The sequence below is a fragment of the Podarcis melisellensis genome, assembly GCF_964234715.1.
Source record: "Podarcis melisellensis genome assembly, chromosome: 15".
Taxonomy (NCBI): Eukaryota; Metazoa; Chordata; class Lepidosauria; order Squamata; family Lacertidae; genus Podarcis; species Podarcis melisellensis.
This window is the reverse complement of record NC_138532.1, coordinates 23,252,150-23,264,879: the sequence shown is the minus strand read 5'-3', so window position 1 is coordinate 23,264,879 and position 12,730 is coordinate 23,252,150. Positions and strand designations below refer to the sequence as shown.

Sequence of the window (12,730 nt, the reverse complement as noted above, 5' to 3'; positions counted from 1 at the left end):
TTTTTTCTTTTCTTTTGGAAATAATTTTTATTAAATATTTTCTTGAATTACAAAAGAATGCGCAATCTCTCTCTCTCTCTCTCTCTCTCTCTCTCTCTCTCTCTTTGAGATCATAGAGTCTCTGAGTTATGTTCAACGTTAGACAATTCTCTATCTAGTACAGGATTGAAGGGAAAGAGAGGTGGGAGGAGAGAGTGGCTGGTAAATTTACGTATTATTTTTTTCCGTTTTTCAAAATTGGTTTATGTGTGAAGTTTTTGTGGCAGCGTCACTTGAGCAGGTTCTCTTTCTATTCGTTCACTGGTTTACATTGGCAGTGAGAGAAGACCCATTTAAATGAATGAACCATCGTTAGATAGGTGCATGAATGTCAAAGGACTGAATCTGACTAGGGAGATATAAATAAATATAGTAATCATAATCATAGTCAATAATTGATGCCCTAACCAAAAATGACTTGTTCCTCCCTCATCCGTGAGTCAGCTTGAGCTTCCCTACCACATGCTGTGTCCTTCTAGTGGCAGATTCATCCACAATAAAAGCCCTTGCCACCCATGCAAGCAGGATCAGACCTCTTACCCATGGAACACCCATGTGCCACACTCATCTGCTTTGGTGATGTAATTCTCGGGCAGCAGCCCAGAGCACCCTGTTGCCAGCGAAGTGCCGTAAATCCAGCCTTCGCTGGTGGTGACTTGCTCCACGGGAGACATGAAGATGAAGTCCCCTGGGACCAGCTCCAGCTCGTCATCGTTCTGCGGGGTGTATGGGTAGATCACCTGGAGGGTCTGCAAGGGGTGGAGAAGGAGAAGGCCTTAAGCCAACGGTGAATGAGCAGAAGAACATCAGAAACTGCCTTGTTGCAAGTCATTGGTCTATCCAGCTCATATTGCCCACAATGCCTAGAAGTGGACCTCCAGATTTTCAGAAAGGGGACATCTGCAGCCCAACCTGGAGATGTTCGGGACTGAACTAGGAGACTTTGTTTATGAAGAGCACATGCTAAGCAATGGCTCCTCCCCAACCAACCAACCAAAAATAAATCTCTTTCCCCAGTAGCAACTGCCCTCCCTATCCTAGTGCTCCTACATCTTATGTGGATAGGCACTGGGTTGAGACAGAACAGACCTCATGATCTGGATTAAACCCTTGGAGCCACAACTTGCCTGTGCCTACTTTATATTAAAGCAGACATGGATTCTCCTGCAAGAACAACTCCCACCCAAAGAGCCCACCCTCGCTGCATGTTTGGAATCAAACGCAGCAACCGCCTTCATTTCCCCTAAGGGGAACAAGGAGTCCCACGCTTACCTCATGATTGGCAAATCTAATATCCCGGGAGAATATTGCAGCCACCCAGTCGCAGCCCAGCTTGACGTCTATGCTCTGAGCTAACTTCTCGAGCGTCGGCAAGTGGCTGGCTTGGAAGTGATAGGCCAGGGTGACATGGAGTTGCTTCTTGTGAGGTTCCACGTGGACATCTGCAAATTGGAAATCTGTGGTCAGTTGGGAGCCACTGGGACGATGGGTGAATTGGATATCAGCCAGGATAGCCTAGCTCAGAGCTGGCAAGTCAGGTGCTTCTGGGATGTTTTTGTTGTCTTTTCAACACCTACTGAAGACATTCCTTATATTTTTAATATAAAAAATAAGCCTTGTAAGAGATGATTAAGGCCCCATCTGCACTATGCATTTAGCACAATATCATGCCCCCTCAAACACAGTCATGGCTACCCCACAAGGAATCCTGGGAAGTGTTATCTGCTGGGAGTTTTCTGGAAACTTCCATTCCCCCCACAGACCTGAGAGGCCAGATTCCTACTCGGCCATGAAGTTCAGGGGGTGACTTTGGGCTACTGACTGCTTCTCAGTCTACCCCCACCTCACAGGGTTGTTGTGGGGATTCGATAGATAAATAAAAATCTCTCTACACAGGGGACTATGGGAATGGTAATTCTGTGTGCAATTCACCAGCATTTTAGCGCAAATCTCTCCTAATGTACACATTTGCACATCCCCCCCCCCAGCATACACATTTTGCAAAGCAATTTTCCCTAATAGTGAATATGAAATACAAAAATGCATTCTAATATATATATATATGCATTTTTATGTATATTTTAGCCTGTGCATATCTGGATGCATGGCTTGACTGAAGAGCTGCGTTGCAAAATTTCAGGAATGTGCAAATTCCAAAGCATGGCTGAGTTTCGGTCTGTCTGTTGTTTCAGAAGGTGCAAATGAGAAAACTTTGCCTTTTAATGCAAACTGAACGGCCCTTCTCCCCCATCTCTTGCCCATCAACGAAAGGGTTTTGTTTACAGGCATCTTGAGAAACCAGAGGATGCAGGAAGCACCAGCATTGCAAGCACAGAACAAACACGCATCTGTCAGAAAGGTTAAAGAACTGCCGAAATGTCAGCTTCCTTCTCAGGAGATAATGAATCAGAGGAAGTATAGATTCTGTTTTTCTTTTGAAGCCATGAGAGTGGGAGGGCTGAGGCAGAACACAGTGGGGCACCTCTCTCTTAGCTCAAGAACGAAAGTTCAGATCTCCAGGAGCTCAAAAAAAGAAAAGGAAAAAGGGTCTGTTCTCTCGGGACTGTCTCCTGATATTTTGCATCGCAAAGTGTTGGAAAATAGGAGCCACACAAGGCACATCCAGAGACTGGAAGCCCCATTGTACAATCTGTTTATTTTTTGGATTGTGAGTATTATTTATTTTTGTGTAGCTGAAGCAATTACAGAAATGCAAAAAAAGCCAAAAAAATACAGTGCATAAAGCAGAATATATACATATAACACAGTTAAAATATCTTGTGCTCCTAGATAATCTCAGCACATGCAGAAACGTCACTGCATGTAAAGCACCCTAGGCAATCTACAGTGCAAATGAACTACCAGAAGTGGAGGAAGTGGAGGGGGGGTGGATCTAGCAGAGGGCTCCAGCAAGTGAGCCGAACTGCATATTGAAAACATGGTGAAGGTGGGAATAATGGCAAACGGGTCATATGTCAGAAAGATAAAAAGCCCTTTACTTGTGTTATGAAGGGCATATTATACAGCATGGAGTCTGGAGCCTCTGTAACTAAAAGACTGCCCCCCACTACAAGAAGCTGCCCTCCACCAGAAGGCCTTGCACCTTCAGAAAGTTAGGCAAGCACTTCCAAAGACAGGGCCTTTTTTGTGGTGGCATTCTGGTGGTCAGACTTTATTCCAATACCTCACCTGGCACCAGCGTTGCTACAGTGTTCTAGGACAGCATGAGGACAGCAGCAAAGTCAGGACAGTGTAGTAGAGGACTGGTATATTGCTGTCAGGAGGCCGGGTCTGCAGTTCTGCCCCTCCCTACCAGCCACTCTTGCAACAAACTGAGTTTAAAGACCTGGATATGTAAAACATTTCAGCCTAGTGCAGAAAGATCATAAGTGTGAGCAACCAGCTTACAGAACTAAGAATGTTCTTTGAGTGGGTGCCAACACAGAAAAGGCCCCGCTCTCTGTTCACTACTCATCTGCTCTTAACAGATGGGTGGACCCAGGAGAGACGTCTCACCGACTGATCTTAGAAGCAGGTGGTGGGAAACTTTAGTCTTCCAGATGTTGCTGAACTACAACTCCCATCAGCCCCAGCAACTATGCTTAATGGCCAGGGGTGGTGGGAATTGTAGTTCAGCGACTTCTGGAGGGTTAAAAGTGCCCCACACCAGTCTTAAGAGCATGGAGAGGTTCTTATGGGAGCAAGAAGTCCTTGAGATACCTTGGCCCCAAACTTTACAGGGGCTTTCCCAACTTTGTTTACTACTCTGGGAGGCTTTTTAAATCATAAATGCAAAGAAGTCTAAAAGGTGGAACAGAAACATCTTGCATTAAAAAAAAAAGATAAAAGATAATAGTTAAAGAAGTTGCATTCTGTCCTGAGCACCCACCGGCTTTAGAAGTAGCTTCCATAGCAAAGTCCGCGGCAAATTTCTTGAGGACCTCGGCGCTGTCCTCCTTGACAAAGAGCCCAATGAAGTTGGACGAGGTGTAGAGCTCCAGGGGCAAAGGGACGGGGAACTTGCACCGCCACCGGGTCACAGTAGCATGGAGAGCTTCACAGAGTGCCTCGACTTTGCTGTCTTCGCACTGCCAAGAGACTGTGGTCAGTTTAGAGGCTATGATCCGATGCACCATGAGCACTGGAAACGTGTACCTTTTGAACCCCCAAATCAGTTGGATTGTCCCAAGATTCTGCAGCCCAAGGGTAGCCAACACCGTTTCCTCCAGATGTTGTTGGACTAGGGCTCCTGTTACCCTTGCCTTATTTCCCCACATGTCTTTCAGTTAGCAACCCACTCACTGCATCGCCACGGCATGCAAACCAAAATGCAGTGGTCTACCAGGTGAAGTTTCCATAGCTGTTACTTTCATACTGACACCCAGACGTGCATGAGCACAAAACCAAAAAAAAGTATAAAGTTCAGAGAACTTTATCTAGGTTGTGTTTTTCAATATTTCCTGTAGGTGGAAGAGAATTAAGAGATGCACAGAGAAGCCAGAGAAGCCCTGCCCATTTCTTATAGAGATGAAAAGTGTCCTTTCTTGGTGGAAAGTCAGATGGCAGCTCAGTGTGGACACTCCATGGACTAACCAATTGCTGTCGCAAGCAACTGGAGTCTTCAAAAGTTGAATGTTCCACTTTGGCCAAGAACTGCCAGCTACTTTGTAAACTGGACAGTAGCATCATCTCAGAAAGCCTGCCTTAAGCAGTTTGGTACAACTTATAGTAGCTATAAGAACATAAGGAGAGCCTGCTGGATCAGGCCAGGGGCCCATCTAGTCCACCGTCCTGTTCTCACAGTGGCCAAGCAGATGCCTGCGAGAAACCCTCAAGAAGACGCAGGGACACCCTGCAAAGAAATCAGGAGGAATACTCATTGTTGTATAAGCTCCTTGGGAAGATCAAAGTGAAGACCAGGCATGGTCTAACCTCCTCAGAAGCTTTGTGTAAGTCAGTGAGGACGAGTGCTCCACAAACAGGACATCTGGAAGCACTTTGGCCAACAGATCAATGCAGGCTGAGTGGCTTCATCCCTTCACAGCATCACGGGTCAGTTTCGCCCTTAGAATTCAACCAAATGCAGAAGAGGATGGAGACAGCAAAGAAGGGGAAAGGACCAACTCACCATAAAGAACTGGCAGAGCGTGATGTGGGGGAAGATATTGTGAGCTTTGTTCTTCCCGCACAGCTGCTTCGACTGCTGCCAGAAGTCGGAGAGCTTCTGCGCTAAGGGGCCGGTGGGACGCAGGTAGAGGACGTACTCCCGAGGCAGGGGGTCATCGAGAAAGGGGTCGCATACGTGTGAAAACAGCCTGTAAGGGAAAACAGGGGAAAATGAACAGCCGTTGCAAGAGAGGAGAAGAGAACAAACAAGTCTGGCAAATGAATGCAGTCAGAAAAGATGACCAATACAGAGTCCGTAATGCAAAAAATATCAGTTGGGAGCGAGAAAGAAACAGTCAAGAATCTAAGAGTCTTGCATGCATTCCTGGGAAGAAAGGAGGATGCTTTATGCAAGGTCAGACTAAGGATCCATTTAAAGGGAAAGCTGTCTGCGGACAAACACTGGCTTCCTTGGCCTGAAAAGCGAGATGAGCACCACAACCCCACAGTCGCCTTTGAATGGACTTCACTGTCCAGGGGTTCCTTACCTTTAAAAAAATAATAATATATGGATCCATTTACTTTAGTTTTGGCCACACTGGCTTGCTGCAATGACTCTCCAGGATTTCAGTCATGTAAGTTAGCAAAAGCTTTATGGGATATGATGTATAATGAGTTGAAAAAAATGCTGAAGATAACTTTGTGATAAAACCAAAAGCTTTTCTTCTAGGTATAACTGGTGGAGAGGTATCCAATGAACAGAAAAAAACTGTTTATGTACACTACCACAGCTGTCCAAATGATTTATGCCCAAAGATGGAAAGAACAAACAGTTCCAACAAAAGAGGATTGGCAACTAAAATTGATGGAGTACATAGAAATGACAAAGCTTACCGGAAGAATAAGAAATCAAGATGAGAGACTTTTTAAAAGCAGAATGGGGAAAATTTATTGATTATTTGAAGATACATTATAAACAAATTAAAACATTAGCAGGGTTGATATAAACATGTGCGGTAAGAGATAATTAAAGGGGAAGACGAAGGAAAATTAGTAAATAGGTTTGAATTGGATATGCAGTAATAAAAAGATATAAATTAAATAACCACAGAAAGGAGGGGAGGGAAGTTGTGGGAAATGCAAATTAAATTTGTAAAGGTTCTGTTTTTCTCGTTAAACGTGGTAAAATGTGAAAATGAAAAATAAAATTAATTTTTTTGAAAGGATTTCAGGCAGGGAATTAAACCTGGGACCTTCAGCCTGCAAAGGAAATGCTCAACCACTGAGCTCCAGCCCTTCATAGAGCACCAGAGCTCTCCAGATTCTTTGTCCTGAGGACAGCTCTTGGTGATATTTCAGAAGTTCTCCTTGCCAGCTTTCTAGAACAGATTTCAGGGGGTGCAGTGGGAAATGTGGTGGTGGTTCAGGAGCTCTGGGTTGTGGGTGAAAATCTCCCATACCCAGATGGAAGCTCTGCCCACGGCTGTTTGGTTGCAGCTCTTGATGTGGGGGCAGGCCATGCGCCTCCATGTATGGAAACAGCATTCCAATTGCCATGACTGACAGCGCTGCAGTGCAAGGACAGCACACCATATGCTCCCCAGTGTGCGTGTTTACAAGGGACAGGACACCCCCCGCCCCCAGTTTCTGGAACATGACCCCAGGAAAATGCCATCTCCTAGTCTGTCCCTCCTTTTTGCCCTTGTGAAATGCCTTGTGAAAACCTGGTTACAGTGAGATCTAGGCTGCATCAACAGAAGTATACTGTCCAGATTGAGGGACGTAATGGGACTACTCTATTCTGCCTTGGTCAGGCCCACACCTGGAGAGCTGCGTCCAGTTCTGGGCACCACAAATTAAGAAGGATATTGACAAGCTGGAACGTGTGCAGAGGAGGGTGACCAAGTTTGCACCGGGAGCTCCTGTAGTTCAGCAGCAGAGCATGCAGGGCACTCCAGGATCAACCCCCAGCATTGCCAGGCAGGATGGGGTGGGGAAAAAGAAAACAAAAGGGCCCCTTCTGGAGACACTGGATAACTGCTGATGGTCAGTGTGGGCAATGATGAAGCCCACAGTCTGATACAAGGCATCTTAAAGGTAAAGGGACCCCTGACCATTAGGTCCAGTCATGGCTGACTCTGGGGTTGTGGCACTCATCTCGTTTGATCGGCCAAGGGAGCCGGCATACAGCTTCCGGGTCATGTGGCAAGCATGACGAAGCCAGTTCTGGCAAACAAGAGCAGTGCACGGAAATGCCATTTACCTTCCCGCCAGAGTGGTACCTATTTATCTACTTGCACTTTGACGTGCTTTCGAACTGCTAGGTGGGCAGGAGCAGGGACCGAGCAACGGGAGCTCACCCCGTCACAGGGATTTGAACCGCCGACCTTCTGATCGGCAAGCCGTAGGCTCTGTGGTTTAACCCACAGTGCCACCCACGTCCCTTGATGTGCACTCCTATTCCACGTACTTTCTCCTGATACGGATATCAAAAATTAAATTTTGCAAGAGTGTAGAAGGTCATAATTCATACCAACCAGTCACAAGCCGCCTGGACGCTTCGGCCTCCTGTAGACGCCAGAGCTTTCTGCCTGCAGGAAAGGAAGGAAGGAAAGAAAGAAAGAAAGACCCGCTGTCAGCGCTCTCGGCTAGCACTAGATGGCAATCGCAGGGTGAAGTTGCTGCCGTTCCTTTGAACAAGTTAGCAATGGCTAGGGGTGAAAGTTTGCCACCCTGATCCATTTCTTGCACCGAGATTCTCCCTCGGATTATTTAAAATTTACCACCTTCAACCTATTTTCATTCCCCGATAAAGTAGAAGGGGGGAAAAAGACATTTACGCTGCTTTCAACGGAATGTCCACTCTCCCTTGGAAACTTTCGCTTGCACTGAGATTCCTGACTGATTAACTGGGGAAGGCGAGTCCAGAAAGACTGAGAAACAGCTCATGTAGAAGTCTGCAGCTGCAGTTTAATGACAGCACAGAGTTTTCGCTGGCTGGACTGTCACAACGCCAGCAACTCTTACGGGAGGGGTAAGGGTAAAAAGGCAGCAGCGGGTGGCATGTGGAGAACTCTGAGACCAATTTCCAGCTTCCCAATTATTTTCCAGCTGCTGACTTTCTCTAAAAACAAAAATGGCCTTTGTTTTTGTTTTTTTGCAGTCAACACCGCAGGCTGTTTCAGAACTATTTTGCTGGCTGGTAATAGCAGCCATTTACTCTTTTATAGAGTCTCGCCTGAAGCCTGAACTACTGCGGTTGATTTATAAGCCCACCTTTCCTTGAAGGAGCTCAAGGTGGTGTGCATTGTCATATTCCAACCACCGCCCCTGCAATTTGTATCCTTGCAAGAGTGAAACAAATATCTCAAATTCCTGCTCAGCCATAGGTGGCCTTAAGGACCAACACTCTCTCAGCCTAAGCTAGATCACAGGGTTGTTGTGAAGTTAAAATGAGACAAAGGCAATAACTGCACATACTGCATAAAAAGTATAACAACAAAGAAGAAAACAGCCCCAAACACTTCTATTTAATTTAAGGAAGAAAAAACTGCAGAAGATCACGGATTGAATTCAAGTAGGTTCTCCTCAGAGTAGGCTCCCTGAAATTAATGAACCCACCACACATGGTACTTCTATTTTGCATCTAGTTGGGTCCTCAGTGACGGCACCGTGGTGCGAACACAAAGGCAACATTCACACCACGCATTTAAAGTGCTATGACGCCACTTTAAGCAGGTATGGCTTCCCCCCAACAAATCCTGAGAAGTGTAGTTTGTTCAGGGTCCTGACAGCTGTTAGGAGACCCCTCCCCATCCCCCACCCCACCCCATTCCAGAGCTGCAATTCTCCAAGTGGTTTAAGAGTCAAATCCCTCTTCCCAGGCAACTCTGAGTGTTGCAGCTCTGTGATGGTAGCAGGGGTCTCCTAAGAACTTTCAGCACCCTTAGAAAAACTACAGCTCCCTGGGTGATTTGGGGGAAGCTGTGACTGTTCAAAGTGTTATCATACTGCTTGAAATTTATGGTGAGAAGGTGGGCAATCTCTCTTTCTCTCCAATGCAGCACACCCCCTCTAAGATTTGCAAGATATAGGCCTCTTCTTAGCCTCCACACTGATGTCCTTTGCATTTATTTATTCATAAGATCTTTCCATATCTCCACACATACCCCCTTTTTTATAGCTTACACATATGTAAGGCAAACCCCACCCACTCTCTCCAGCAAACAATGTTCCCTCTCTCTCAAGTTATCTGTGGCATCGAGCATCTATTTGCATTAAAAAGTTATTTCCGCCAAAGACCTTCCTGGCTTTAGCATATGCCAGTAATAGCATCACTAGGAGGAAACTAAGGGGAGTCAGGTAGGAGTTGGCTGGTTATTCTTTTTGACAGCCACCAGCCACTAACTGGCTCCCTCCAGTCTCCCGGCACTGAGTGGTACATGACAGAGCAGGAAAGACCTGCCACCTCAACCCACCCACACTTTTTGATGACTCACTCCATTGAAAAAGAGAAAATTCCTTGGGGAAACCCTGCCTTGCGCTCCCTGCTTTCCAGAGCAGTGGGAACATGCGATGGGTAGCAGTTTACTAAGCCTGCTTTCTTGCCAGGAAACACTATGGGAGCTAGGTAGCGCCTATTTTTATTGTTTATTAAATTTATATTGCACTCTTCCTCCGAGGATCACAGGGCGGTTCACTGTACGAAACCACAAAAATACATAACAATACAAACAAACCAATAATCCCCACCCCTCACCGAAACCACACAAAGTTTAAAAGGCCATAAATTGTTTAAGTAACCAAAGGTCTGGGAGAAGAGGGTTTTTTTCTTTTTGCCTGGCACCCAAAGATATGTAATGATATATTTTCCAATACCTGTGTCATTATCAGATACCCAAACTCTTGTTTAGGCTTTTTTTGCCTTCAAAATAGTACACACACACACACACACACACACACACACACAAAACAGCAGATACATGAAGATACAGTCATGGTTCCCCTCCCCTCCCCACAATTCTGGGAGCTGTTGTTTTGTTGGGGCGCTGAGAGTTCCTAAGAGACTCTTGCTCCCCTCCCAGAGTGGTTTTGACATTCAACTCCTCTTACAGGGAACTCTGGAAGGGGAATGGGGGTCTCTCCTAAAATCTCTCAGCACCCTTAACAAACTACAACTCCCAAACTCTTTGCAGGAAACCATGGCTGTTTAAAGTAGCAACATAGTTCTTTAAATGCATGGTGTGAATGTGGCCGCTCTCTGTTTTTAATTTTCTTAACATTGAATACAGTGGTACCTTGGGTTACAGACGCTTCAGGTTACAGACTCCGCTAACCCAGAAATAATACCTCAGGTTAAGAACTTTGCTTCAGGATGAGAACAGAAATCGTGCTCCGGCGGTGTGGTGGCAGCGGGAGGCCCCATTAGCTAAAGTGGTGCTTCAGGTTAAGAACAGTTTCAGGTTAAGAATGGACCTCCGGAACGAATTAAGTTCTTAACCAGAGGTACCACTGTATATCCAACCATTTCATACACCAGGTTTGCTTTTGCTGGTTTGGAATAATTTATTTTATTTTCAGCTCAATCTTTCCCCCCATCACTTCTTTGGTATGTTGGGAGTTAAGGGATACAGGAAACACTGACTCCTTGCTCAACAAAAGCTGTAATGCAGTTCGCATCATTGATATGAGAGAGAGAGAGAGAGAGAGAGAGATGGCTTCACTTGAGGCTTTTTGGCCCTAACCAATACTTGGGTGGGAGGCAACCTGCATACTTTGATCTCCCTGGAGAAAAGGGCAAGGCACACCAACAAACCCTCTGGCATTGGGCACCCCCCCATTCCTTGCAAACCCACTTGCTCCTAAGGCAGATGCCAGACGCTTCCAGCTCTCTGCATAAACCTCCAATGGAAAAAGCACATCCCCCTCGCACTATGTAATGTTCACGGCCACATAAAGGTTTTAGCTTCCCATACAGTCCATTATGGAGAGTAAGCAGTAACCGCAAAGGATGTCCATTCAATCCAGAGGTGCATGTCAATAAATGTGAAGGTATAATGGCGACATTTCCATTTACTTGAGAGGAAGCTATTGCAATAGGAAATGAGGCATTAGCTCTTAAGAAAAGCAACCAGACTGAATAGCTTCTCTGAATAAGTGGCATGACTCTTTACTGGAATGGTTATTAAGTCTATTAGAATAACATGAATGAATGTGTGTGTGTATATATACACATAGACACATACACACATGCATAAGTACGCAAAGTTGTAGAATTTCTCATGTTATTTCCCCTAATGGACGCACACTTTCCCTTTTATATATGCATTATTATATACATATTTTGTTTGGAGAACTGCATTTCCAAATCTGGAGAAGTAGCACATTTTGAAGGATAACTTCTTTTTGGGCTATATATTGCTTGGGTTGGGGGGGGGAGGACGTGAAGTCCTCCAAATGTTGATAGACTACAACTCCCATCATTCCTTGCCAGTGGCCATGCTGACTGGGTCTGATGGGAGTTGGAGTCCAAAATATCTGGAAGGCATCAGGTTGGGGAAAGCCAGAGGAGACTAACTTAGTTAATAACTAAAGCAATAAAAACATAAGAAGAGCCCTGCTGGATAAAGCAAATTAAGTAGTTAACCAGATGCCTTTGGAAGCAGTGAGCAAAAGAGCCCTCTTCCCTCCTGTGTTTTCCAGCAACTGGTATGGAGAAGAATGACTCCATCTGCCTCAATCTGTGGTGGAAAAACATAGCTATTGTGACTGGAGAACCCACTCACGGTTTTTAACTCCATGGATTTGTCTAATCAACTTAAGTTTCAATAGGTCTAATCTAAGCACGACTGAATCTGGATCCAACCTGCTATGTGTGGTGATGGATGCCTTTTTAATTTTTGTTTGCATTTTATTGTTTTCAAATATCCATAAAGAAAACAACAACAACCAACTCTCCCACCCGCCCCTGACAGAACCACTGAGTTTCAGCACATCTATCATTTCAAGTCATTCCATGAAATAAAAGTACTGTTCCACAAGTCACCATGTGCCGCCGGAGGCCTATAAGAACATAAGCAGAGCCTGCTGGATCAGGCCAATGGCCTATCTAGTTCTGCATCCTGTTCTCACTGTGGCCAACTGGACGCATTTGGAAAACGCACAAGCACGATTCAAGCACAAGAGCTCTTTCCCCTCCTACGGTTTCCAGCAACTGGTATTAAGAAACCTTGCTTCCTCCGACCACAGAGGCAGAGTTTAGCCCTCACGACTAGCAGCCACTGATAGCTTTCTCCTCCATGAGTTTGTCTAATCCTCTTTTAAAGCCACCCAGTTTGGTGTTCCTCACTGGTTCCCACAGGAATGAATTCCATAGTTTAACTACCTTCTTGTTTCTGTCCTGAATTTGCCGACATTAAGCTTCATTGGGTGTATTCTATCATGTCACCTTTTACTCGCCTTTTCTCTAAATGAGAAAGCCCCAAATGTGACCAGCTTTCCTCATAAGCGTGTCATTCCAGCCCCTTGATCACTTTGGTTGCCCTTTTCTGAACATTTTCAAATTCTATGGTAACCTATAGGTAAA

General features: G+C 45.4%; 1 protein-coding gene across 1 annotated transcript in view; it reads right to left on the bottom strand.

The window, feature by feature from the left end:
- UBASH3B (ubiquitin associated and SH3 domain containing B) overlaps positions 1–12,730 on the bottom strand; it is a 68,267-nt gene that overhangs the window by 12,962 nt on the left and 42,575 nt on the right. The window contains exons 2-6 of the mRNA XM_081889840.1: positions 7,683–7,736; positions 5,168–5,354; positions 3,929–4,127; positions 1,312–1,481; positions 580–788 (exon numbers count right to left, since the gene is read on the bottom strand). Of these exons, the coding sequence (XP_081745966.1) occupies positions 580–788; positions 1,312–1,481; positions 3,929–4,127; positions 5,168–5,354; positions 7,683–7,736 (819 nt within the window). The remainder of the gene's footprint in view (positions 1–579; positions 789–1,311; positions 1,482–3,928; positions 4,128–5,167; positions 5,355–7,682; positions 7,737–12,730) is intronic.